Below are 24,374 nucleotides of genomic sequence, written 5' to 3' on the forward strand. Positions count from 1 at the left end.
AGGTGTTCTCGAGTTTCATTAAAAAAGGAAAATTCATGCTTTGATATATGTCTGTTTAACCAAGTTGTTTCAGTTATGCGATGGTTTTGTTCGGTTTACAAAATTCAAAAACTATGACTAACGATTCGACTCACGGATTTGCATAACCACCATTAAAATTGGACCATGAATGTTGATACTGATAACTCATAATATAGTTTGTTCTTATATGCTTAACTGGAACTCATATATACAAAACTTTTGAGTTTAAAGAATGTAAAATTTTATTTTCTTTTGAGTCTTGACAGCTTGTAAATTATTTCTACTAGAAGCCACCACCGCCAGTACCACCACCTACCATTGCCCCCATCACCACCGCCAGCCACCCTCTATAACTTATTATCTTTAAACACATTTTTGTATCCATAAGCATAACAGAACAATTAACATGATACAACATCAACACAAAAAATACATCATACAGTAAATAAAAATCTCACTAACCTACTTAATGAACATTTTACCTAGTGATCCTTTTGCATTGGTGTACTTCAACTGTAATTTTTCTCGGCTCATAAGTTTCAAGGATAAGCCTGCACACCTCCAACATATGTCGCTGCAACTGAAGTAGTTTCGTGCGCCAACTGGTCCCACACACAAGTGTTCAATATCACAAAATCGGCCATCTTGCCAGCCGACAAGGAGCCTATATCCTCGTCAAGAAAACATGCACGTGCTGCAGAAATCGTGTGCCTGTGAAAGTGGTTAACATGTTTACAAACTGTATGTGCATAATACAATAATATGTTTACTTACGCGTTTAATGCATCAGTTAGTTTCATGCACTCTGCTGAATTCCAAGGCTTATCCCAACCAGGAGGTATCCTCGTAATTGCAGTCTTAATACCATTTAACGGATTAATATCTACTACCTGAAATTTTACCATCGGTAAAAAGTATATATAACGATTTACAAAAGTAATTAATGAATAGTGTTCTCACAGGCCAATCAGAACCTAATGCCACAAGTGCGTTGTGAGCAACGAGTGATTGATATAAATAAGATCCTTTCTGCGTCCTTTCGAGCCCAATCTTTTTAACTGCCGTGTCAGCATCGCCTAACATTTGATCTGGCTGTCAACAAATTTTTAACTATTTATGATGAACATATATGCGTAAATTTATAAAGTAATAAAAAGTTATAAAAATTAAGCACTTTAATTACCTGCACCGAAGCAACGATTCCTTGTTCACCAAACTTGGATACACTTTCAAGTGTCAAATGTTGAGCGTGTTCAATCTGCAAAAACGGGCATATTATTAATTTATAAAAAACGTCTACATAATATTTTTTTTAAATAAAATATACCCGAAATCTCCTATCCCTCTTCACGTTTGTTGAAGCGACTGATTTGTACATATCCAAAACCAAATCGTTGGCCTTGTCTCCAATAGCATGAATTGCAACCTGATACAAGTTTTATTGTCAAGTAATGTTGTTACATACTTAGATGTATACAATGAAGCACACATTTAATACCTGGAGGCCAGATTTATCGGATTGCATGGTCATATTATATAAGCTTTCTACATCTGTAACGTGGAGTCCAAGATTCCACGGCTCGTCAGTGTATGGCTACAAGAAACATGAATTAGTTCTATTTCAACAATAAGTTTTGACTTAAAATTAGGGGTGGCAAATGTGACCCATTGGGTTGAATGAGCTATATTAAAATGTATATAATGGGTCAAACTAAATAAAGAAAATGATTGAAATGGGTTAAACCGGGTTGACATTTCTTGAAGTTTTTTTTTGTGGAAGAAGAAAACGGAAGAAAGTTTTTAGTACTTTTACTTTTTTAGTTTTTGATTTATATTTTGAGTTATGATTTTTTAATTAATTTTTTTGAATTTTTTAATGAGGGTTTTTGAATTGGGTCAAAATGGGTTGAGATTTCAAAAACCCCTCATTAAAAAATCCAAAAAAATTAATTAAAAAATCATAACTCGAAATATAAATCAAAAACTAAAAAAGTAAAAGTACTAAAAAGTTTCCTCCGTTTTCTCGTTCTAATAAAAAAAAAACTTCAAGAAATGTCAACCCGTTTTGACCTGTTTCAATCATTTTCTTTTTTTAGTTTGACCCATTATATACATTTTAATACAACCCATGGGTCACATTTGCCACCCCTACTTAAAATTAAAATTATTATTATTGTTATTTTTCACACCTCGTGGAAAAGCGCACTGTTGGACCCCAACGACCCGTCAGCGAAAGCTTTAACACCGCCTATAGATATCCACTGGCTCACCCTACGACCCGTTGTTTGAACCATATCCTAACATAAATACAAGAAAATCAAATTCAATGCTAATATCTGAATATGTACTCATTAGCAAACGTAAACAAAGTTTTGAAGTCAAATTATGGATAACCAGTAGCGTCGTACAGCGAGACGTGACCATGTTGGCATTGGAAAAAAAAGGCAAACCCTGATCTTCATTCTTCCAGATAAATCGGCCCATTTGTAAACATCTGCAAGTTATCAGAGTAAGTCAAACCGTGGTCAACCATGGATATAAAATAATAATAATAATAATGTAAACAAACCAAAAAACCTGTGAAATCTTCCCATGAATGTTCTACCGTTGCACCAGGAAAATATCTTCCAAAATCAACAACCGTAGTCACACCTCTCGTTAACACATACCTGCTAGCTCGGTCCAATGCTTGTCTCCGTTCTTCTACAGAAACTTCTGGGATACACGAAAGAATAACCTTCATTGCAGCATCAATCATAAGTCCTGTTGGCTCTGCATATACAGATTCCAAATACACGAGTCAGCAAGCTGACCTGGCATATACGCCACAAGTTTAAAGTTTCAAATTACCTCCGTGTTCATTTCTGCTAATAGTTCCACCAACTGGATCTTGCGTATTACTCGTAACACCGGCTATTTTTAGAGCCAAAGAGTTAGCCAAACCCATGTGACCATCCATCCTTGAAAGCCAAACCTGCAAATAAAAGAATTCATGATTATAACAGTTTATATCAACCGTTACAGTATGTCAGTATGTAAAGTTACTTACAGGATGATGAGGTGTAATATCATCAATCCACGAAGCGGATGGCAATTCTCCTCCCCAAAGATCATTATTCCATCCGCCACCCAATAACCAACTACCTTCTTTCATGTCTACAAAATGTATATCATGTTACAATTTCATAACATAACAAAAAAAAGTAAAATAGTGTGATTGGAGGACTTACTTTTAACTGCTTCTTTAACCTTTCTGATGAACTCAACCTTCGTGTTCACGCCTCGCACTTCCACTCGCGCCATCTGATTTCAGTTTTTAGTCGGTTAGCTTATTGGTTAAGTTAGTTAAAATATTATAGGAGGAAGTTGAATTAGTGCAAAACCTGGAGTCCTCCAAAAAGCAAGTGGACATGAGAATCAATGAATCCGGGAACGACAATCTTCCCCTCGATATTTAACTCCTTTGTTCCATATCCAGATACTTCCTATATTAAAGACCACAATATAAACAGTGTTGTAAAGATCGCTAGGCGCTAGTCCGACGGTGGGGTACCAAATAGCGATTAACCGGATAGGAATTTTATATGCAATTTTTCGAACTTTTATATACATATACACCATTTCTATTTAATTTTTTAAACTTACACACACACACACACACACATTGACAGGGCCGTCCCCGAGAAACGTTAAAATTTTTTGGGCCTTAAGTAAAAAGGTTTTTTATTGGATTTAAACAATTAAATTTTTAAATGGGCTTATTAAAATTTTTTTGTAGGCGAATTTATTAATAACTTTTGTCGTCTATGGGACTTGAACCCAAGACCTCCCAAACAGTCAAACCTTCCCAACTCAAGGTGTTTAAAGGTTTTGCCTTTGCCAATGGACCACCTACCGGGGTGACCTGGCCGGGAGCGGTCGTCCTCCCTGCCCCACTCAAAGCCGGCACTGCACATTGAACCCTTGTTTGATCATATCTATCGGTTTTTAACAAACCTCTAACATTTCGAACCTTCATTTGATCATCTTCTGTTGCTTAAAAACTTGAACGAGGTGGGTCAATGTCGATGCTTAAAACTCGGGTTAAAACCGAAGGACCAATCTGGACCGATTAGTACCGATTTTAACCGCGTACCTATTTTTGCTTCTGATTACATGAAATCGTATTGGTAGCAGTGGCGAAGTATAGTGAGGGCCCGGAGCTCCCCCCCCCCCCTGTTTTTTCGCGTAATAGTGTAAATTTACCCGTTTTTCATCCGAAATTTGTTATACGTAGTGTAAATTAAGCCGTTTTCGACCGAAAAGTTAAGCCCGGACCCCGTTTTCGTGCGCGGTAGTGTGAATTTACCCGTTTTTCATCCGAAATTTGTTATACGTAGTATAAATTAAGCTGTTTTCGACCGAAAAGTTAAGCCCGGACCCCCTTTTTTTTGCGCGGTAATGTAAATTTACCCGTTTTTCACCCGACATTTGTTATACGTAGTGTAAATTAAGCCGTTTTCGGTTGAAAATTTGAGCCCGGCCCCCTCGTTTATAACTTTTTTAAATACATTTTGAGTCCGCCCCGCCGGTGTTTTAGTCCAAGCTTCGCCACTGATCGGTAGAGTAGCGATTAGCGATGAATTAATCGGTGATTAATCGCTAGTCTCCACCCCACTGATTAATTTTGGACTTGTCGGCCAATTAATCAGTCATGGTCAAATCCGGCCAAAATCGTGATTAATCAGACTTTGTCGTCGTTTCTTTGGCAAGATTCCGGCCAAAATGTATATGTGTATATATAAAACTGAAAATTACATCTAAAATGTATATGTGTATATATATAAAACTGAAAATTATACATTAAAGTGTGTACATAGAACAGAATACCTGAACATAGGAATAGTTTCCTATGCGAAGGATTCTACCGTCACGAATAGCCATGGAATCAGCAAACAGAAGAAGAGATGAATCACTCGTATATATGGTCCCATTCGTTACCAATACGTCAGCAACGATTCCTGAAGTAAAATTAATTATATATTGTTGATATTATTATAATGAATCGAAAATATGAAACTGAAATGATAGTTAAGTAAAGTAAAGTAAGTAACTATGTTGGGTGTTGTGGATGCATAGTGAGATTATAAGTGAAAGAAGAACAACAACAATTGAAGCAGCTGATAAACTAGCAGTAACAGTGTTCATGGCTGCCGTAAGAATCTTATCGCCCTTGATGTTCCAAAGATTTCAACACACTTTCTTTGATTTCTTTATGTAACTTTTTTATTCTTATTTTATTTTAGTTGTCACATATCATTATGTTTTTTTTATTATTCTTTTCAACAGGCTGTACACTACTCGAGCCAAACTGAACCGAACGTAGGTTTGCTCAGACTTGGTTTAGTTTGAAAGTGAGCCGAACCAAGCGGATTGAATTTAAAGAAACGAGCGATATTTTGATGCTTGAACTTGGTTTGGTTTGAAACCGAGCGGCTTGATTCTAGGGGTGTTCAAGAAATCCGAAACCGAAACCCAAATAAACCGATCCGAATTCTTATTCGGATATTCGGATCGGATCAATCCGAATATCCGAATAAGTAATTCGGATTCGGATATGGATTTTAAAAATTCGGATTGTTCGGATTATTTGGATATCCGATTAATCCGAATAAAAAACATGTTTTTATTGCTATTTTCCAGTTTGGTATATATTTTAGACTATTATTTGAAGTTTAAACTTTAAATTTATGTTAAAAGTAATTCGTATTTTCCGGTTTGTATGTTTATTGTGGTTCTAAACTATTAAATGTTAGGAACAAAAAAATAGAAAAAATTTTTAGCTTTATTTCGGATTATTCGGATAATTTCGGATTATTCGGATATTATCCGAATCCGATCCGAATTGAATTCAGATAGATTCGGATCAGATAGGAATATTCCTAATTCGGATCGGATTTCGGATAGGGTCTAAAAATTTTCAAATCCGAATAACCCGAATAATCCGTTATCCGATCCGATGAACGCCCCTACTTGATTCGGCATGGTTCTGCTTGATTTATACAAAGTTTTCAATTTTAGGTTTATAAAAAACTTTAAAATATCATTAATTCAAGACTTTTAACTCTAAAATGTCTAAACTTCCAACTTTAAAATGTCTAAAACTCAAAGTTAACGACAAAACATATATAAAACGAGCGGCTATGGTTTGAATTTAAACTTTGAAGTTAACACAAAAGAAGGAAATTTCAAAAACTTAAAAAAATAATATAATTTTATATATATATATACATAAAATTTATATATAAAACTAATAAATAAAAGTAATTCAAGCAAAACGAACCGAACCAAACCGAGCAAGGCATTGCTCGTGCTTGGCTTGGTTTTAAATCAAATTAAGCTGAACAACTCACTTTCAAACCGAGCCAAAATCAAACGAGCATTTTTAAGCAATTTTCAAACAAACGGCAAGCAGTTTGGGTAGCCCTAGCTATCACATATCATATCTACGACTCTACACTACTAAAATGGTTAAAAGTTTAAAGGTAATTATATTATGACTTCGGCATAATATTTCTTTTTTAATTGTGAATTGTTTTCTTAATCTTTATTGATTGTGGAACTTGAATATAAGATTTTTATCCACTAAAAATTATATTGAATATAAAAGAAAAAATAAGCAATACCAATCTTCCTATTATATGTTTTTAGTTCCTATTCTCTAGGATCTGTTGTTTTTTTATTCCCACCATTTGATCAATAATATATAATTATATATACCTTGTTAATCTACGTTAGATTATCTAATATCTACCCTATCGATAATCAATGATGATGTCAGAAGAAGATGAGCCTTTGGTTGTTGAGTATAAAGGTGTTAGCATGTCGATGGGTATGTATGAAGCTACCTTATTAGCACCAAGTTATAATAATAATAACAATAATAATATCATAAGGCTCGGGAGTTTTAAGACACCTGAGGAGGCTGCTTTTGTTCACGATGTAGCGGCTTACAGGATTTACAAGGCGGATTATGACGCCTTTAATTTTCCGGGTAGGATCCGAGACATCATGCTTCTGACCCGGAAAAAGACGAGGTAGAACCGTAGAACAAATAGGCTTTTAAATAATATTTACTTTCCGGTTTGTTCATTACTTTCCGATTCAATCGTTGACCACTAAGTTTCGGGTTCAAAATTTGATGATATAATGCATACATACATACAACGGTTTTTGGGCCGATTTTGATTCATTTATTTACTAATTCGCGAGCTGTAAGTTAGGTTAGCGTTTAGAAGTTATTGAAGGTGTAGGTGGTTTATATATATGTTGAAATGATGAATGAGTTCAAAGTGTATCAAATTTTGTATTAACGTTTTTTATCACTAAAAAAAAAGCGAAACCGAAGAATACAAAATAATAAAATAATGGAACCATTAACCGGACCAAACTAGAATGGTGTGGCGTCTTTACCATATACGTATATAATAACCGCGATAGTAACCAGGGTGTTTGTGGTCTGGTTTGACTCCTGGGTCGTAATTATAAATATGACTCATTTATTATAATTATAAATATGACTCATTTATTATAATTAGATTATATACTTGTATAACTGGATATTATAGATAAAGGTAAATGGTTGGTTTTCTTTACATGGTCGATTGTAATTCTCAAACTATGAAACTAGTTTTTAAAGTTAAACCGTGAGCTACACCGTATAATTTTCTAAACGACTTAGCCGGACATGCTTATTAACTTTGGTTCAAACGACTCAGTTGGTTTAAATAGGCACCTAATATGAGTAATATCTACTTTATGCATTCAATGTTTTTTTTTTGGGTACTTTTATTTATTTATTTATTATGAATACATTTATGAATTTATGATATTGTAGGTAAGAAGACAAGACAACATGGGGGGAGGAATATCCCATGGACCATTTCATATGTATGAATAAAACGTGTGTCCAATGTTGTTCTTGGAACCCCAACATGCCACAGAAATAATTAATAATCAAGATTTTATGAAAATTTTTAACAGTTATTTATTTTGTTTTTGTTTTTAAATATTTTTTTGTACAATAATAATTCACATATACCCTTTTAACAGCCCATCCGAAATCCATTTAAATCAAATCTCTTTCAATTATTTGCTTCTTTAAATTTTAAAATATTTTTCGTACAATAAGAATTCACAATTTCACATACTCTTTTAACAACAAATCTTTAAATCGATAATCATTAGCATTTTAAAATCATTTAAATCAAATTTCCCTATCTAGCTGTTAAAACAATAAAAATGAAAATCTCTCTATCTAACAACTGGCATTAACTATTTCTCCTTATCGTGATTTAGGGATGTAAACAAACCGAATCGAACAAAGTCTTGTTCATCTTTGTCCGTTAAACTTTTATCGCACAAGCGAAGGTTCACACACAGCTAATCGAACGAAACATCTTGTTTGTGTCTGTTCATTAAGGAAATAAACCTTTTCGTGAACGGTTTATGGGCACAAACGAACGAACACAAATGAGCACAAAATGTTTCATTATGTTTGACTGACCGGGAATGGTCAGTGTCAACGATTCAATATGGCTTCCAAGTTTATGTTGACGTTTTTTGAACATTCATATTCATATGTGAACCTTACATATTAATTAACACATTATACTCATATATATCTTTGTTCCATAGTTTATAATTTTGTTTAAATCTATATAATACGATTAGACAAGTCATTAAAAAGTATTAAAACATTTAATGAACAAACATTAATGAATGAACGTAAACAAACACGACCTATGTTTGTGCTCGTTTATTTAGTTAGCCGAACGAAATTCCCTATTCACATTTGTTCATTTATAATATATTAAATGGACGAAATAAACAAATTTCCCGCCGAACATTTAGTTCGTTACTCATATTTGAACTTATATAATATTTTTGAAAATATGCAATGCTATATAAATATTAATAATAATAATTATGTTTATAGGATTGAGCAGAGTTAAAAAAGGATTGATGGTAATTTTACTTTAGTAAAAAAGTGAATATGTTTGGTGAAAAACAGAGAGCATTAATTGGGTAACTAAAATGAATGAATGCAGAAAATGAGGTGGGCGTGAGAATGGTGTAGCGGTAGACACGGCGGCTGTCCCGTGTCCTTCTTCACGACCATGCTTTTGTTTCATCATGTCAATGTTTTTACAACTACTACTGTACCGGACCAATTGACCAAACCGGTTTTATTTAATAATTAATGTTATTTGTAAATTAATAATAATAAAATATCATATATAGGATGTTTGTTTGACATGGTTTTGTTAAAACTTATATTTTAATTAAAAGTAGTATTAGGGTGTGCAGGGTTCGGTTCAGTTATTAGCATTAACCGAACTGAACCGATCGGTTATCGGTTTGGTTCCGTTAATTTCGGTTAATAACCAATATTAAACTTGAGCTAAAATTTTGCTTAAAAATACATGAAACGAAGGTATAACTAAATGAAATAAATGCATAAATATATGAAATTTTAGATATTAGTACATGAAATGGAGATATAAATACATGAAAATGATAGTATTAAACTACTAATACATATAATGCATGAAATAAAGGAAAAAAGGCTTGAAAATACGGGGAAAAAAATGAAGAGTTCGGTGCGGTTTGGTTAATTTCGGTTAATTTGGTTATTTCAGTTCGGTTTCGTCGGTTTTCGGTTCGGTTCCGGTTAATAATTCGGTTATTGCTCACCCCTAACTAGTATCTTTACCGCAATGTTTGTCATGCATATGATGTTTTTTTTCCTACGTTTACATCATACAGAATATCAATTTATAAACTTTTAATAAAGTCATATGTAAAATGAAATTAAAAGCTATATTGAAGAGATATTGCTAGAAAGTATATTTACGTGTAAACAACGGCAAGAAAAATATGTATAAAAAGAGAGATATAACATGGAAAGTAAAATTCAACACGGAAAGCAAATATAAAATTATATAAAGTTAAAGTTCTAACTACCAGGGTGATAAGTTAATTTCTCTTGACATGTGTATAAAAGTAATTGGCTAGTTTTTATGAATAATGTTTTTGTAAGTTAACTGTCATTTGCTTTTTAATATATATATATAATTCTTATAAATAATGATAAAATAGGAAATGGTTTTTTTTTATGCGAGCGAATGAAGTGATAAAGGACTTCTGATCAAGTTTTTCAATGGTTAAAATTATGACAATGACAATTGACAAGGTCGTAAGTAATAATTAAAAGTTTACTTAAATGGGAAAACGAAAAACCAAAAGTTTCCTTGATAAAATCTAGTTACACCATTTTTTTTTCTAAATCAAATAACTTTTTTAATTCATTACTTTTAAAACAAAAATTATATCTTTAATTTGTGTATATAATATTGCTACATATATGTTATTGAAAAAAATAATTTTATATGAAATGTTGATATTGATAATATAAGATTGTGTAATTGTATATAAAGTTGTGTAATTACATGTGTTATGTAATTATACGTTATGTAATTATACAGACTCACTATGTTATACACTCATGTAGTTTTATGCAAACCCCCTAAATTTCATTTCAAACTCTAGGTCCTCATAAAGTTTTAAGTTTGCTACGATTAAATAAAACTGTTTTTACCTGGATGAAAGGCCTTTCATCCTGATCCTAACATGTCGGCTTACACTAACAAAAATTATTGAATCGGTCAATGTCTATATTCACATATCCATAATCCATGTTACTAGTAGATACAATTGATTAATAGCTTTTGTGTATCCTAATAATATTCTATAGGATGAAAGAAGGAATGTAATAAATTAAACTCAAAAATGGTTTACTTTGACTCCTTATATTGTGAACACATCCAAAATTAGATTACATATTTATTAATAGAAGACCGACTAAAATAACATATTAATATAATCACTTAGAGGTCAGCAATTCATGGTTCAATGACATGAACATCACTTGAGTATTAGTAACTTAGTATTATCATTCCAGCTTAGTATAGGCAAACACGTTAGACTATTCGCAATTCTAACATGCAAGCCTAGTCAGCATGTCACATCAACTTTTCACGTATTCTTCCCACATGCGCATTTCTCCCTCAATACTACCACTGTCACAAACTCTAAATCTAAATCTTTATTCTCAAAACTTACAATTTACACCAAATAGAGAACAAACTCAGGCCTCTATTGTAACGATTTAATACGAACAATTACATAAACAAACGCTCTAACAATAGAAAACGAGAGCGTATATAAAATATCTTTCAAAAAACGCTACTACTCATGCATCAGGCGGTCTTTGCTCTATTATACCAAAACTCTTAATCAAACCCATACGGGCTGGGCCTTCTCATCTTTAGTTTCAAGCCCAAGCTAGCATCCAAGCCCATAAGTATCCATCCAGTCAATCATCCCAATAATACTCCATATAAACAATACAATACCAGAAACAATGTTGATAACTTGACAAGTACTTATACAAACAAATATTTGACATTGAATTGAAAATAAAGTAACAAACATATATTTCAACAACCACACTCATTGTTTCCACATACAACCATATTATTTTCACATCATCAATATACTTTTATCAATATACTTTATATATTTATATAACAAATATTTTCTTTTCATTAAAAATAATTTAAATAACTAAACAAAATTTAATAATTTTAATAATTAAATTTTATTGTAATATAGTTTTAAAAAAAATAATCGTTGGAAAGTTTTAAAAAAACTAGTCGCTAGACTTTTAAAATGCAAATTACTTATTATTATCAAGTATTATTGTTAATTATATTTGTGTAATTTGCTTTTGAAAATTTAATAAAAGAGCCATTCAAAAGAAAAAAAAAAAGAAAAAGAAATGAGAAATCTGATATTTAAATGGCGTGTCTGCAAGTTGGTTGTGGCTCAATAGTAGAACACTCACTTTACAAGTGAGAGGTAGGGGATCAAACCTCACTACCACCAACTTATATTGGAGATATGAGGGATGACCCTGGCTTGCCAGGGTTCGAGTCCTGATCTCACCTGGTTTTACCGGCTCCTCGTTGTCGTGCCGTTTGGCGGGCGTGGGGGTCGGGTTTTATCCGGTGAATCCCTCAACAGGTGAACCGCTAGGGGCTCCGTCCGTCCGGACTAGTGACCGGCTCGGGCTACCTTTAGCTAATAGGGACCGCGTATGGGGTACCTGGCGTTATTTAGTTGGTCGTTCAAAAAAAATGGTGTGTCTGCATTTGTGGAGCATGCACTTGTTATGTCACTTAAATGCAAAGCTTAAGCGGTCTTATCATAGTTAAAGGCATCTAAAATGCTCTTAAATATCAATAAACATAAAATAAAGGATTGTTCATATTTATAAATTCAAGTAAACATGCAAAAATAAATAAAAAAGGATATCAGAATATAAATAATTAAAAGAAAGTTAGTGTTGAGATAGAGGAAGTAAAGAAAGGCTAGATGATCAAAGCAAACTTCACCCCAAATGGGCACTTACAACTTATAGGTCATTCATGTTTGGTTAACACATAACAAACGTGAAAAACTATTCGAATATGAAACGAGTTGAATGAATTAACGGACTAGTCTCAACTCTCAAGTAATGTGTAATGGCCTAAGTTGTTCGGAAGAAAGGCTATGATTAATGTGTTACTATTGTTTAGGGGTGTTTAAGGTTCGGTTTAAGCTAATGAAACGACTTAATTCGGCCACCTAATTAGTTTCACAATTGGTTTGTTTTTTAATTTGGTAAGCCGGCTTAAAAATGCTCAAGCCGATGATTTTGATTTACCATTTACGAAAAAACAATGAACATGAAAGCCCATCCAAATCGATAAAACTTTTTTTAAAAATAACCTTTTTAGTGATATTTTATTCTTAATACATTTGTTCAAACCGGTCTTAGCAATTTTCTAGACTCGAGTCTAACATGTTTGCAACTAGTTTTTGCTTTTGCAAGTGATTTACTTAGACTAGCAAGTTTTTAATTATATAATTTGAACACTCAACTTCTTATTGATCTTATTGGCAAAATTTATTAAATACATAAGTACTCGTTTTAACCCAAACCCATCTTGGGCAATAAATGGATTTAGTGTATACCTCACGGGCACCTCCAACATAACCAACTAACCAAGTTTATGGTAATAAACCGTGAAAACTACATAATACACTTGTACATAGTGCTTGACATATATAATAAGATATAAAAAGAGAGTGCAGTAGGTGGTTACATAATCGCCTTTTCTAGTACGATTAAAGCAAAAGGGCCTAGTGTTCATACAGTTCTTGTGATTAAACATATTCTTGTATCCATAAGCAAACATATCATGAACATTGACGAAGCTTAGTGAGGGCCCGGCCCCCTGTTTTTTTGCGCAATAGTGTAAATTTACCCGTTTTCCCCGGGAAATTTGTATATGTAGTGTAAATTTACCTGTTTTCGACCAAAAATTAGAGCCCCCCCCCCCAAAAAAAAAAAAAAAAAACTTGCCCAAGCTTCACCACTGATCATGAAACCACATCAACACAAAAATCATATCATACAATAAATTAAATCATCACTAATCAATGACATCAAACTACCTACTTAATCAACACAAGTATCTTTTGTTTTCATCTGTGACTCAAAGTCTCAAGGATAAGCCTGCACGCCACTGACATGTTGCTGCAACTGAAGTGGTTTCGTGCGCCAACTGGTCCCACACACAAGTGTTCAATATGACAAAATCTGCTATCTTGCCAACAGACAACGACCCTATATCCTCGTCAAGAAAACATGCACGTGCTGCAGAAATCGTGTGCCTGTGAAAGTGGTTAACATGTTTATAAACTGTATGTGTATGTGCATAAAACAATATGTAATATGTTTACTTACGCGTTTAATGCATCAGTTAACTTCATACACTCCGCTGAATTCCAAGGCTTATCCCAACCAGGCGGTATCCTCGCTATTGCAGTCTTTATACTATTTAAAGGATTAATGTCCGCAACCTGAAATTAAAAGTTTTACCATCGATACATAGTAAACAACTAAACATAACGGTTTACAAAAATGGTTAACTAAAAGTGTTCTCACAGGCCAATCAGAACCAAATGCCACAAGTGCATTGCCAGCATGGAGTGACTGAAATAAATAAGATCCTTTCTGCGTCCTCTCTAGCCCGATTTTTTTAAGCGCTGAGTCAGCATCGTCCAACAAATGATCCGGCTGTCAATAGTTTTTTTTCAACCATTGCTTATGAATATATATTTGCAAATTTAAAAGTCATAAAAGTCATAAATTAAGTATTTTAATAGTTTAATTACCTGCACAGAAGCAACAATTCCTTGTTCACCAAACTTGGATATACTTTCAAGTGTCAAATGTTGAGCGTGTTCAATCTGCAAAACCGGACATATTATTAATTTATAAAAAAGTTTAAATAATATTTTTAAAATAAAATATACCCGGAATCTCCGATCTTTCTTCCCGTTGGTTGTAACAACTGATTTGTACATATCCAAAACCAAGTCATTGGCCTTGTCTCCAATAGCATGAATTGCAACCTGATGCAAGTTTGCATACTGACATATATTCAACGAAGCACGCATTTAACGATAGTTTAAAAAAAAATACCTGGAGGCCAGATTTGTCGGATTGCACGGTTAAATAATATAAGCTTTCTATATCTGTAACTTGGAGTCCAAGATTCGTTGACTCGTCAGCATATGGCTACAAGAAACATGAATTAAAATGTAAGTAAAAAATAATCTTGACTTATAAGTTATTATTATTATTATTGTTATTATTATTATTATTCACACCTTATGGAAAAGCGCACTGTTCGACCCCAATGATCCGTCAGAAAAAGCTTTAACACCGCCTAAATATATCCACTGGCTCACCCTACGACCCGTTGTTTGAACCATATCCTAACATAAAACAAGAAAATCAAATTCAATGTTAATTAATAACTTAATATGCAACTCATTAAACGGTTTAGCAAATGTAAAAACAGTTGTGAAGTCAAAACTATGGATAACCAGTAGAGTCATACAGCGAGACGTGACCATGTCGACATTGGAAAGAAAAGGCAAACTCTAACCATCATTCTTCCAGATAAATCGGCCCATTTGTAAACATCTGCAAGTTTATCAGAGAAAGTGTAACTTGGTCAACCATAGTTCAAAAATGAATATTAATATGATAACGTGAACGAACTAAAAAACCTGTAAAATCTTCCCATGAATGCTCTTCGGGCGCGCCAGGAAAATATCTTCCAACGTCAACAACTGTAGTCACACCCCTCATTAAAGCATGTCTGCTAGCTCGGTCCAATGCTTGTCTGCGTTCTTCTACAGAAACTTCTGGAATACACGAAAGAATAAGCTTCATTGCAGCATCAATCATCAGTCCTGTAGGTTCTGCATATAAATAAACGAATCAGCGAGTCAGCAAGCTAATCTGGTATCTACTATCGACTAATCGTTTAACTTAAATTACCTCCATGTTCATTTCTGCTAATGGTTCCACCAACTGGATCTTGCGTATTACTCGTAACACCAGCTAACTTTAGAGCCAAAGAGTTAGCCAAACCCATGTGACCATCCATCCGAGTAAGCCATACCTGCATATCAAAGAATTTGATCATAACGAGTTTATATTAACTGTTATAGTATGTCAGTATGTAATGTTACTTACAGGATGATGAGGTGTAATATCGTCAATCCACGAAGCGGATGGCGATTCTCCTCCCCAAAGATCATTATTCCATCCACCGCCCAATAACCAACCACCTTCTTTCATGTCTGCAATATGTATATCATGTTACAATTTTTTAACATAACAAAAAAAAATAATAAAAAAAAAATAGCATGACTGGATCATGACTTACTTTTAACTGCTTCTTTAACCTTTTTAACAAACTCGTCCTTCGTGTTCACGCCTCGTACTTAGACTCCCGCCATCTGTTTTCATTTCTCAGTCAGTTAGCTAATCAGTTAAGTTAGTTAAATATTATAGGAGGAAGCTGAAATGAATTAGTGCAGAACCTGGAGTCCTCCAAAAAGGAAGTGGACATGAGAATCAATGAATCCGGGAACGACAATCTTCCCCTCGAGATTTAACTCCTTCGTTCCATATCCAGATACTTCCTGCATTGAACAACACAGAACGAACTCAGATATAAGTATGGCTGTAACCTGTAAACGAATACGAAACAACCTGTTCGTGTTCGCCCATTAAGAAAATGAACTTGTTTGTGAACTGTTAACATTCATATATTAACAAATGAACCAAATTTGTGTTGGTGTGTTTTTTTAACATTTATATTTATATATTAATTGACATAAATCAATCACATAGTGCTAATTATATATGTATTTGTTTTATAGTTAATAATAATAATAATAATAATGTTGCTTAAATCTATATGATAAGATTAGAAAAGTCATTAAAAACCTTCCGTGAACAAATATAAACGAACACATTGTCGTCGAACGTTCATGGACACAATTGAACGAACATGGCTTATGTTCGTGTTTGTTCATTTAGTTAATCGAACGAAATTCCTTGTTCAACAGACATAAGTGAAATCTTGAAAGAATTAAAGTTGATTAATATTCATCACACATTTTAATGTTGATTAAATTACTACTAATTAATTAGGTCACTAACCTGCTTATAAACCCTAACAAACAAACAAACAATTTAATCATTCAAACATAAGTGCATGAATATATATAAATATAACATAATATAATAATACCTGAACATATGAATAGTTTCCAATGCGGAGTATTCGTCCGTCACGAATAGCCATAGAATCAGCAAACATAACATGACTAGTGTATATGGTCCCATTTGTCACCAACACGTCAGCAACAATACCCGAAGATGATGAAAACCACCAGCTGGTTGATACATCTGCAAGAAAATAATTTTTTTTTTATTTTATAATGCTTAAATAATTATAAAATAGATGTGTTAAAAATTGGGTTCCAATACGTAGAAACATAGATATTACATCAATATAGCAGGTATGCGGGCAACAAGTTGCGCCGCCACCCCTTTCTGAATTGCAAACCCTAACCTGCTAAAGACATACCCCTGCTCCTTTGGAGTCGACACATTGCTATGCACAACCTGTTGGACCCTGGTTAGAAAACGGATAGCTTCCGGTGCCAAGGAGCCAAATGTATCAAAAGCCAGAGGGACAAAAACATGTTGGTTCTCTTCGCAGGCTTTAGCATGTTTCTCCACCTTATTCGTTTCAGCCCTTTTCATTCCAGCTACAAACCCATTATCCCTCAAACCAGCTAAGGGAGATACCCCTGTTAGGTCAACACAAGCGTGTTTTCCCCCGGCCCAACCAAAGACGAGCAAATCTGCCGGTCGTAGAGTGGATCTCCCTTCCTTGGGGTGAAAATGTGAAAATGAAATGAATGTTGGTTTGTTAAGTGTTATGTAACTAACAATGGATGATAATAATATGGAAGTTGTGTGAGATTATGAATGAAAGAAGAAGAATAAGGAGTGAAGCTGCTGATAAACTAGTGGTAGTAGTATTCTTCATATTCATATTCATATTCATGTTCATGTTGATGGCTTTGGCTTTGGAGTCTCCGATGGCTGAATATGATTAGGATTCCTAACAAGATTCCAAGACAAGACAGGTTGGATCTTGGTACGTAACGTACTTAGTTTGTTGTTTTGTATATATTAAAAGAATCTTCAAGATTTTGTGTTTTCATTTATTTTATTTTTTATGGAGAGGAACCAAATGGAATGAAATAAAATTTTCTATGTTTATCTTCTCCTTTCTTCTTTTCTTTCTAATGGCATTTTTTTCCTGTCATTTTACTCTTTATTTTCTCTCCTTTTCTTTTCGTTAATGAAATTCGAGAACATTTTTTTTAATTTTTTCTTTACTTTCCCAAGTTTTGCCTAAGGGAGGAACCGAAAGATTGAGATGGTTGTGTTTCCAAATTTTATTTATGAAGAGAGAGAGAAAGATTGAAGAATATGTGTGTTCCTGAGTTTCATTAAAAGGAAAAGAAAAGGAAGAGAAACATGTATAAAGTAAAATGGAGGTGATTGGTTTCTTTTCAATTTAAAAGGAATTGGAAGGAAAGAAAGTGTGGGAAGAAAGGAAAGAATGGGAAGGAAAACCTTTATTTCCTTTCTCTCGTCAACGAGACTCGCACTGTGTTCCCGAGTTTCACTTAACTGAGGAAAGGGAAGGAAAAGAAGAGATGGTAAAAATATGTTGTGTTCCTGAGTTTCATTTAAGAAAGAAAAATTTAAAAGAGGTGTTCTCGAGTTTCATTAAAAAAGGAAAATTCATGCTTTGATATATGTCTGTTTAACCAAGTTGTTTCAGTTATGCGATGGTTTTGTTCGGTTTACAAAATTCAAAAACTATGACTAACGATTCGACTCACGGATTTGCATAACCACCATTAAAATTGGACCATGAATGTTGATACTGATAACTCATAATATAGTTTGTTCTTATATGCTTAACTGGAACTCATATATACAAAACTTTTGAGTTTAAAGAATGTAAAATTTTATTTTCTTTTGAGTCTTGACAGCTTGTAAATTATTTCTACTAGAAGCCACCACCGCCAGTACCACCACCTACCATTGCCCCCATCACCACCGCCAGCCACCCTCTATAACTTATTATCTTTAAACACATTTTTGTATCCATAAGCATAACAGAACAATTAACATGATACAACATCAACACAAAAAATACATCATACAGTAAATAAAAATCTCACTAACCTACTTAATGAACATTTTACCTAGTGATCCTTTTGCATTGGTGTACTTCAACTGTAATTTTTCTCGGCTCATAAGTTTCAAGGATAAGCCTGCACACCTCCAACATATGTCGCTGCAACTGAAGTAGTTTCGTGCACCAACTGGTCCCACACACAAGTGTTCAATATCACAAAATCGGCCATCTTGCCAGCCGACAAGGAGCCTATATCCTCGTCAAGAAAACATGCACGTGCTGCAGAAATCGTGTGCCTGTGAAAGTGGTTAACATGTTTACAAACTGTATGTGCATAATACAATAATATGTTTACTTACGCGTTTAATGCATCAGTTAGTTTCATGCACTCTGCTGAATTCCAAGGCTTATCCCAACCAGGAGGTATCCTCGTAATTGCAGTCTTAATACCATTTAACGGATTAATATCTACTACCTGAAATTTTACCATCGGTAAAAAGTATATATAACGATTTACAAAAGTAATTAATGAATAGTGTTCTCACAGGCCAATCAGAACCTAATGCCACAAGTGCGTTGTGAGCAACGAGTGATTGATATAAATAAGATCCTTTCTGCGTCCTTTCGAGCCCAATCTTTTTAACTGCCGTGTCAGCATCGCCTAACATTTGATCTGGCTGTCAACAAATTTTTAACTATTTATGATGAACATATATGCGTAAATTTATAAAGTAATAAAAAGTTATAAAAATTAAGCACTTTAATTACCTGCACCGAAGCAACGATTCCTTGTTCACCAAACTTGGATACACTTTCAAGTGTCAAATGTTGAGCGTGTTCAATCTGCAAAAACGGGCATATTATTAATTTATAAAAAACGTCTACATAATATTTTTTTTAAATAAAATATACCCGAAATCTCCTATCCCTCTTCACGTTTGTTGAAGCGACTGATTTGTACATATCCAAAACCAAATCGTTGGCCTTGTCTCCAATAGCATGAATTGCAACCTGATACAAGTTTTATTGTCAAGTAATGTTGTTACATACTTAGATGTATACAATGAAGCACACATTTAATACCTGGAGGCCAGATTTATCGGATTGCATGGTCATATTATATAAGCTTTCTACATCTGTAACGTGGAGTCCAAGATTCCACGGCTCGTCAGTGTATGGCTACAAGAAACATGAATTAGTTCTATTTCAACAATAAGTTTTGACTTAAAATTAGGGGTGGCAAATGTGACCCATTGGGTTGAATGAGCTATATTAAAATGTATATAATGGGTCAAACTAAATAAAGAAAATGATTGAAATGGGTTAAACCGGGTTGACATTTCTTGAAGTTTTTTTTTGTGGAAGAAGAAAACGGAAGAAAGTTTTTAGTACTTTTACTTTTTTAGTTTTTGATTTATATTTTGAGTTATGATTTTTTAATTAATTTTTTTGAATTTTTTAATGAGGGTTTTTGAATTGGGTCAAAATGGGTTGAGATTTCAAAAACCCCTCATTAAAAAATCCAAAAAAATTAATTAAAAAATCATAACTCGAAATATAAATCAAAAACTAAAAAAGTAAAAGTACTAAAAAGTTTCCTCCGTTTTCTCGTTCTAATAAAAAAAAAACTTCAAGAAATGTCAACCCGTTTTGACCTGTTTCAATCATTTTCTTTTTTTAGTTTGACCCATTATATACATTTTAATACAACCCATGGGTCACATTTGCCACCCCTACTTAAAATTAAAATTATTATTATTGTTATTTTTCACACCTCGTGGAAAAGCGCACTGTTGGACCCCAACGACCCGTCAGCGAAAGCTTTAACACCGCCTATAGATATCCACTGGCTCACCCTACGACCCGTTGTTTGAACCATATCCTAACATAAATACAAGAAAATCAAATTCAATGCTAATATCTGAATATGTACTCATTAGCAAACGTAAACAAAGTTTTGAAGTCAAATTATGGATAACCAGTAGCGTCGTACAGCGAGACGTGACCATGTTGGCATTGGAAAAAAAAGGCAAACCCTGATCTTCATTCTTCCAGATAAATCGGCCCATTTGTAAACATCTGCAAGTTATCAGAGTAAGTCAAACCGTGGTCAACCATGGATATAAAATAATAATAATAATAATGTAAACAAACCAAAAAACCTGTGAAATCTTCCCATGAATGTTCTACCGTTGCACCAGGAAAATATCTTCCAAAATCAACAACCGTAGTCACACCTCTCGTTAACACATACCTGCTAGCTCGGTCCAATGCTTGTCTCCGTTCTTCTACAGAAACTTCTGGGATACACGAAAGAATAACCTTCATTGCAGCATCAATCATAAGTCCTGTTGGCTCTGCATATACAGATTCCAAATACACGAGTCAGCAAGCTGACCTGGCATATACGCCACAAGTTTAAAGTTTCAAATTACCTCCGTGTTCATTTCTGCTAATAGTTCCACCAACTGGATCTTGCGTATTACTCGTAACACCGGCTATTTTTAGAGCCAAAGAGTTAGCCAAACCCATGTGACCATCCATCCTTGAAAGCCAAACCTGCAAATAAAAGAATTCATGATTATAACAGTTTATATCAACCGTTACAGTATGTCAGTATGTAAAGTTACTTACAGGATGATGAGGTGTAATATCATCAATCCACGAAGCGGATGGCAATTCTCCTCCCCAAAGATCATTATTCCATCCGCCACCCAATAACCAACTACCTTCTTTCATGTCTACAAAATGTATATCATGTTACAATTTCATAACATAACAAAAAAAAGTAAAATAGTGTGATTGGAGGACTTACTTTTAACTGCTTCTTTAACCTTTCTGATGAACTCAACCTTCGTGTTCACGCCTCGCACTTCCACTCGCGCCATCTGATTTCAGTTTTTAGTCGGTTAGCTTATTGGTTAAGTTAGTTAAAATATTATAGGAGGAAGTTGAATTAGTGCAAAACCTGGAGTCCTCCAAAAAGCAAGTGGACATGAGAATCAATGAATCCGGGAACGACAATCTTCCCCTCGATATTTAACTCCTTTGTTCCATATCCAGATACTTCCTATATTAAAGACCACAATATAAACAGTGTTGTAAAGATCGCTAGGCGCTAGTCCGACGGTGGGGTACCAAATAGCGATTAACCGGATAGGAATTTTATATGCAATTTTTCGAACTTTTATATACATATACACCATTTCTATTTAATTTTTTAAACTTACACACACACACACACACACATTGACAGGGCCGTCCCCGAGAAACGTTAAAATTTTTTGGGCCTTAAGTAAAAAGGTTTTTTATTGGATTTAAACAATTAAATTTTTAAATGGGCTTATTAAAATTTTTTTGTAGGCGAATTTATTAATAACTTTTGTCGTCTATGGGACTTGAACCCAAGACCTCCCAAACAGTCAAACCTTCCCAACTCAAGGTGTTTAAAGGTTTTGCCTTTGCCAATGGACCACCTACCGGGGTGACCTGGCCGGGAGCGGTCGTCCTCCCTGCCCCACTCAAAGCCGGCACTGCACATTGAACCCTTGTTTGATCATATCTATCGGTTTTTAACAAACCTCTAACATTTCGAACCTTCATTTGATCATCTTCTGTTGCTTAAAAACTTGAACGAGGTGGGTCAATGTCGATGCTTAAAACTCGGGTTAAAACCGAAGGACCAATCTGGACCGATTAGTACCGATTTTAACCGCGTACCTATTTTTGCTTCTGATTACATGAAATCGTATTGGTAGCAGTGGCGAAGTATAGTGAGGGCCCGGAGCTCCCCCCCCCCCCTGTTTTTTCGCGTAATAGTGTAAATTTACCCGTTTTTCATCCGAAATTTGTTATACGTAGTGTAAATTAAGCCGTTTTCGACCGAAAAGTTAAGCCCGGACCCCGTTTTCGTGCGCGGTAGTGTGAATTTACCCGTTTTTCATCCGAAATTTGTTATACGTAGTATAAATTAAGCTGTTTTCGACCGAAAAGTTAAGCCCGGACCCCCTTTTTTTTGCGCGGTAATGTAAATTTACCCGTTTTTCACCCGACATTTGTTATACGTAGTGTAAATTAAGCCGTTTTCGGTTGAAAATTTGAGCCCGGCCCCCTCGTTTATAACTTTTTTAAATACATTTTGAGTCCGCCCCGCCGGTGTTTTAGTCCAAGCTTCGCCACTGATCGGTAGAGTAGCGATTAGCGATGAATTAATCGGTGATTAATCGCTAGTCTCCACCCCACTGATTAATTTTGGACTTGTCGGCCAATTAATCAGTCATGGTCAAATCCGGCCAAAATCGTGATTAATCAGACTTTGTCGTCGTTTCTTTGGCAAGATTCCGGCCAAAATGTATATGTGTATATATAAAACTGAAAATTACATCTAAAATGTATATGTGTATATATATAAAACTGAAAATTATACATTAAAGTGTGTACATAGAACAGAATACCTGAACATAGGAATAGTTTCCTATGCGAAGGATTCTACCGTCACGAATAGCCATGGAATCAGCAAACAGAAGAAGAGATGAATCACTCGTATATATGGTCCCATTCGTTACCAATACGTCAGCAACGATTCCTGAAGTAAAATTAATTATATATTGTTGATATTATTATAATGAATCGAAAATATGAAACTGAAATGATAGTTAAGTAAAGTAAAGTAAGTAACTATGTTGGGTGTTGTGGATGCATAGTGAGATTATAAGTGAAAGAAGAACAACAACAATTGAAGCAGCTGATAAACTAGCAGTAACAGTGTTCATGGCTGCCGTAAGAATCTTATCGCCCTTGATGTTCCAAAGATTTCAACACACTTTCTTTGATTTCTTTATGTAACTTTTTTATTCTTATTTTATTTTAGTTGTCACATATCATTATGTTTTTTTTATTATTCTTTTCAACAGGCTGTACACTACTCGAGCCAAACTGAACCGAACGTAGGTTTGCTCAGACTTGGTTTAGTTTGAAAGTGAGCCGAACCAAGCGGATTGAATTTAAAGAAACGAGCGATATTTTGATGCTTGAACTTGGTTTGGTTTGAAACCGAGCGGCTTGATTCTAGGGGTGTTCAAGAAATCCGAAACCGAAACCCAAATAAACCGATCCGAATTCTTATTCGGATATTCGGATCGGATCAATCCGAATATCCGAATAAGTAATTCGGATTCGGATATGGATTTTAAAAATTCGGATTGTTCGGATTATTTGGATATCCGATTAATCCGAATAAAAAACATGTTTTTATTGCTATTTTCCAGTTTGGTATATATTTTAGACTATTATTTGAAGTTTAAACTTTAAATTTATGTTAAAAGTAATTCGTATTTTCCGGTTTGTATGTTTATTGTGGTTCTAAACTATTAAATGTTAGGAACAAAAAAATAGAAAAAATTTTTAGCTTTATTTCGGATTATTCGGATAATTTCGGATTATTCGGATATTATCCGAATCCGATCCGAATTGAATTCAGATAGATTCGGATCAGATAGGAATATTCCTAATTCGGATCGGATTTCGGATAGGGTCTAAAAATTTTCAAATCCGAATAACCCGAATAATCCGTTATCCGATCCGATGAACGCCCCTACTTGATTCGGCATG

At 34.2% G+C, this 24,374-nt stretch overlaps 1 protein-coding gene and 3 pseudogenes across 1 annotated transcript; all 4 read right to left on the reverse strand.

The window, feature by feature from the left end:
- Positions 1–487: 487 nt before the first annotated feature.
- Positions 488–5,015, reverse strand: LOC143609012 (protein LONG AFTER FAR-RED 3-like; annotated as a pseudogene).
- An 8,657-nt stretch (positions 5,016–13,672) lies between these two features.
- On the reverse strand, positions 13,673–15,822 carry LOC143609015 (protein LONG AFTER FAR-RED 3-like; annotated as a pseudogene).
- LOC143609022 (protein LONG AFTER FAR-RED 3-like) lies at positions 15,701–17,618 on the reverse strand. Its single transcript, XM_077083896.1, has 5 exons — positions 17,495–17,618; positions 16,788–16,945; positions 16,072–16,173; positions 15,915–15,951; positions 15,701–15,828 (listed from the first exon to the last, which is right to left on the reverse strand). Exons 1-5 carry the CDS (start codon positions 17,616–17,618, stop codon positions 15,701–15,703), a joined length of 549 nt encoding a protein of 182 aa, XP_076940011.1.
- A 1,095-nt stretch (positions 17,619–18,713) lies between these two features.
- On the reverse strand, positions 18,714–23,343 carry LOC143609011 (protein LONG AFTER FAR-RED 3-like; annotated as a pseudogene).
- Between the last annotated feature and the right edge of the window lie 1,031 nt (positions 23,344–24,374).

The sequence above is a fragment of the Bidens hawaiensis genome, unplaced genomic scaffold, assembly GCF_021521415.1.
Source record: "Bidens hawaiensis isolate Kalapana, Puna unplaced genomic scaffold, B.hawaiensis_p1.1 tig00419466_1, whole genome shotgun sequence".
NCBI classification, from domain to species: domain Eukaryota; kingdom Viridiplantae; phylum Streptophyta; class Magnoliopsida; order Asterales; family Asteraceae; genus Bidens; species Bidens hawaiensis.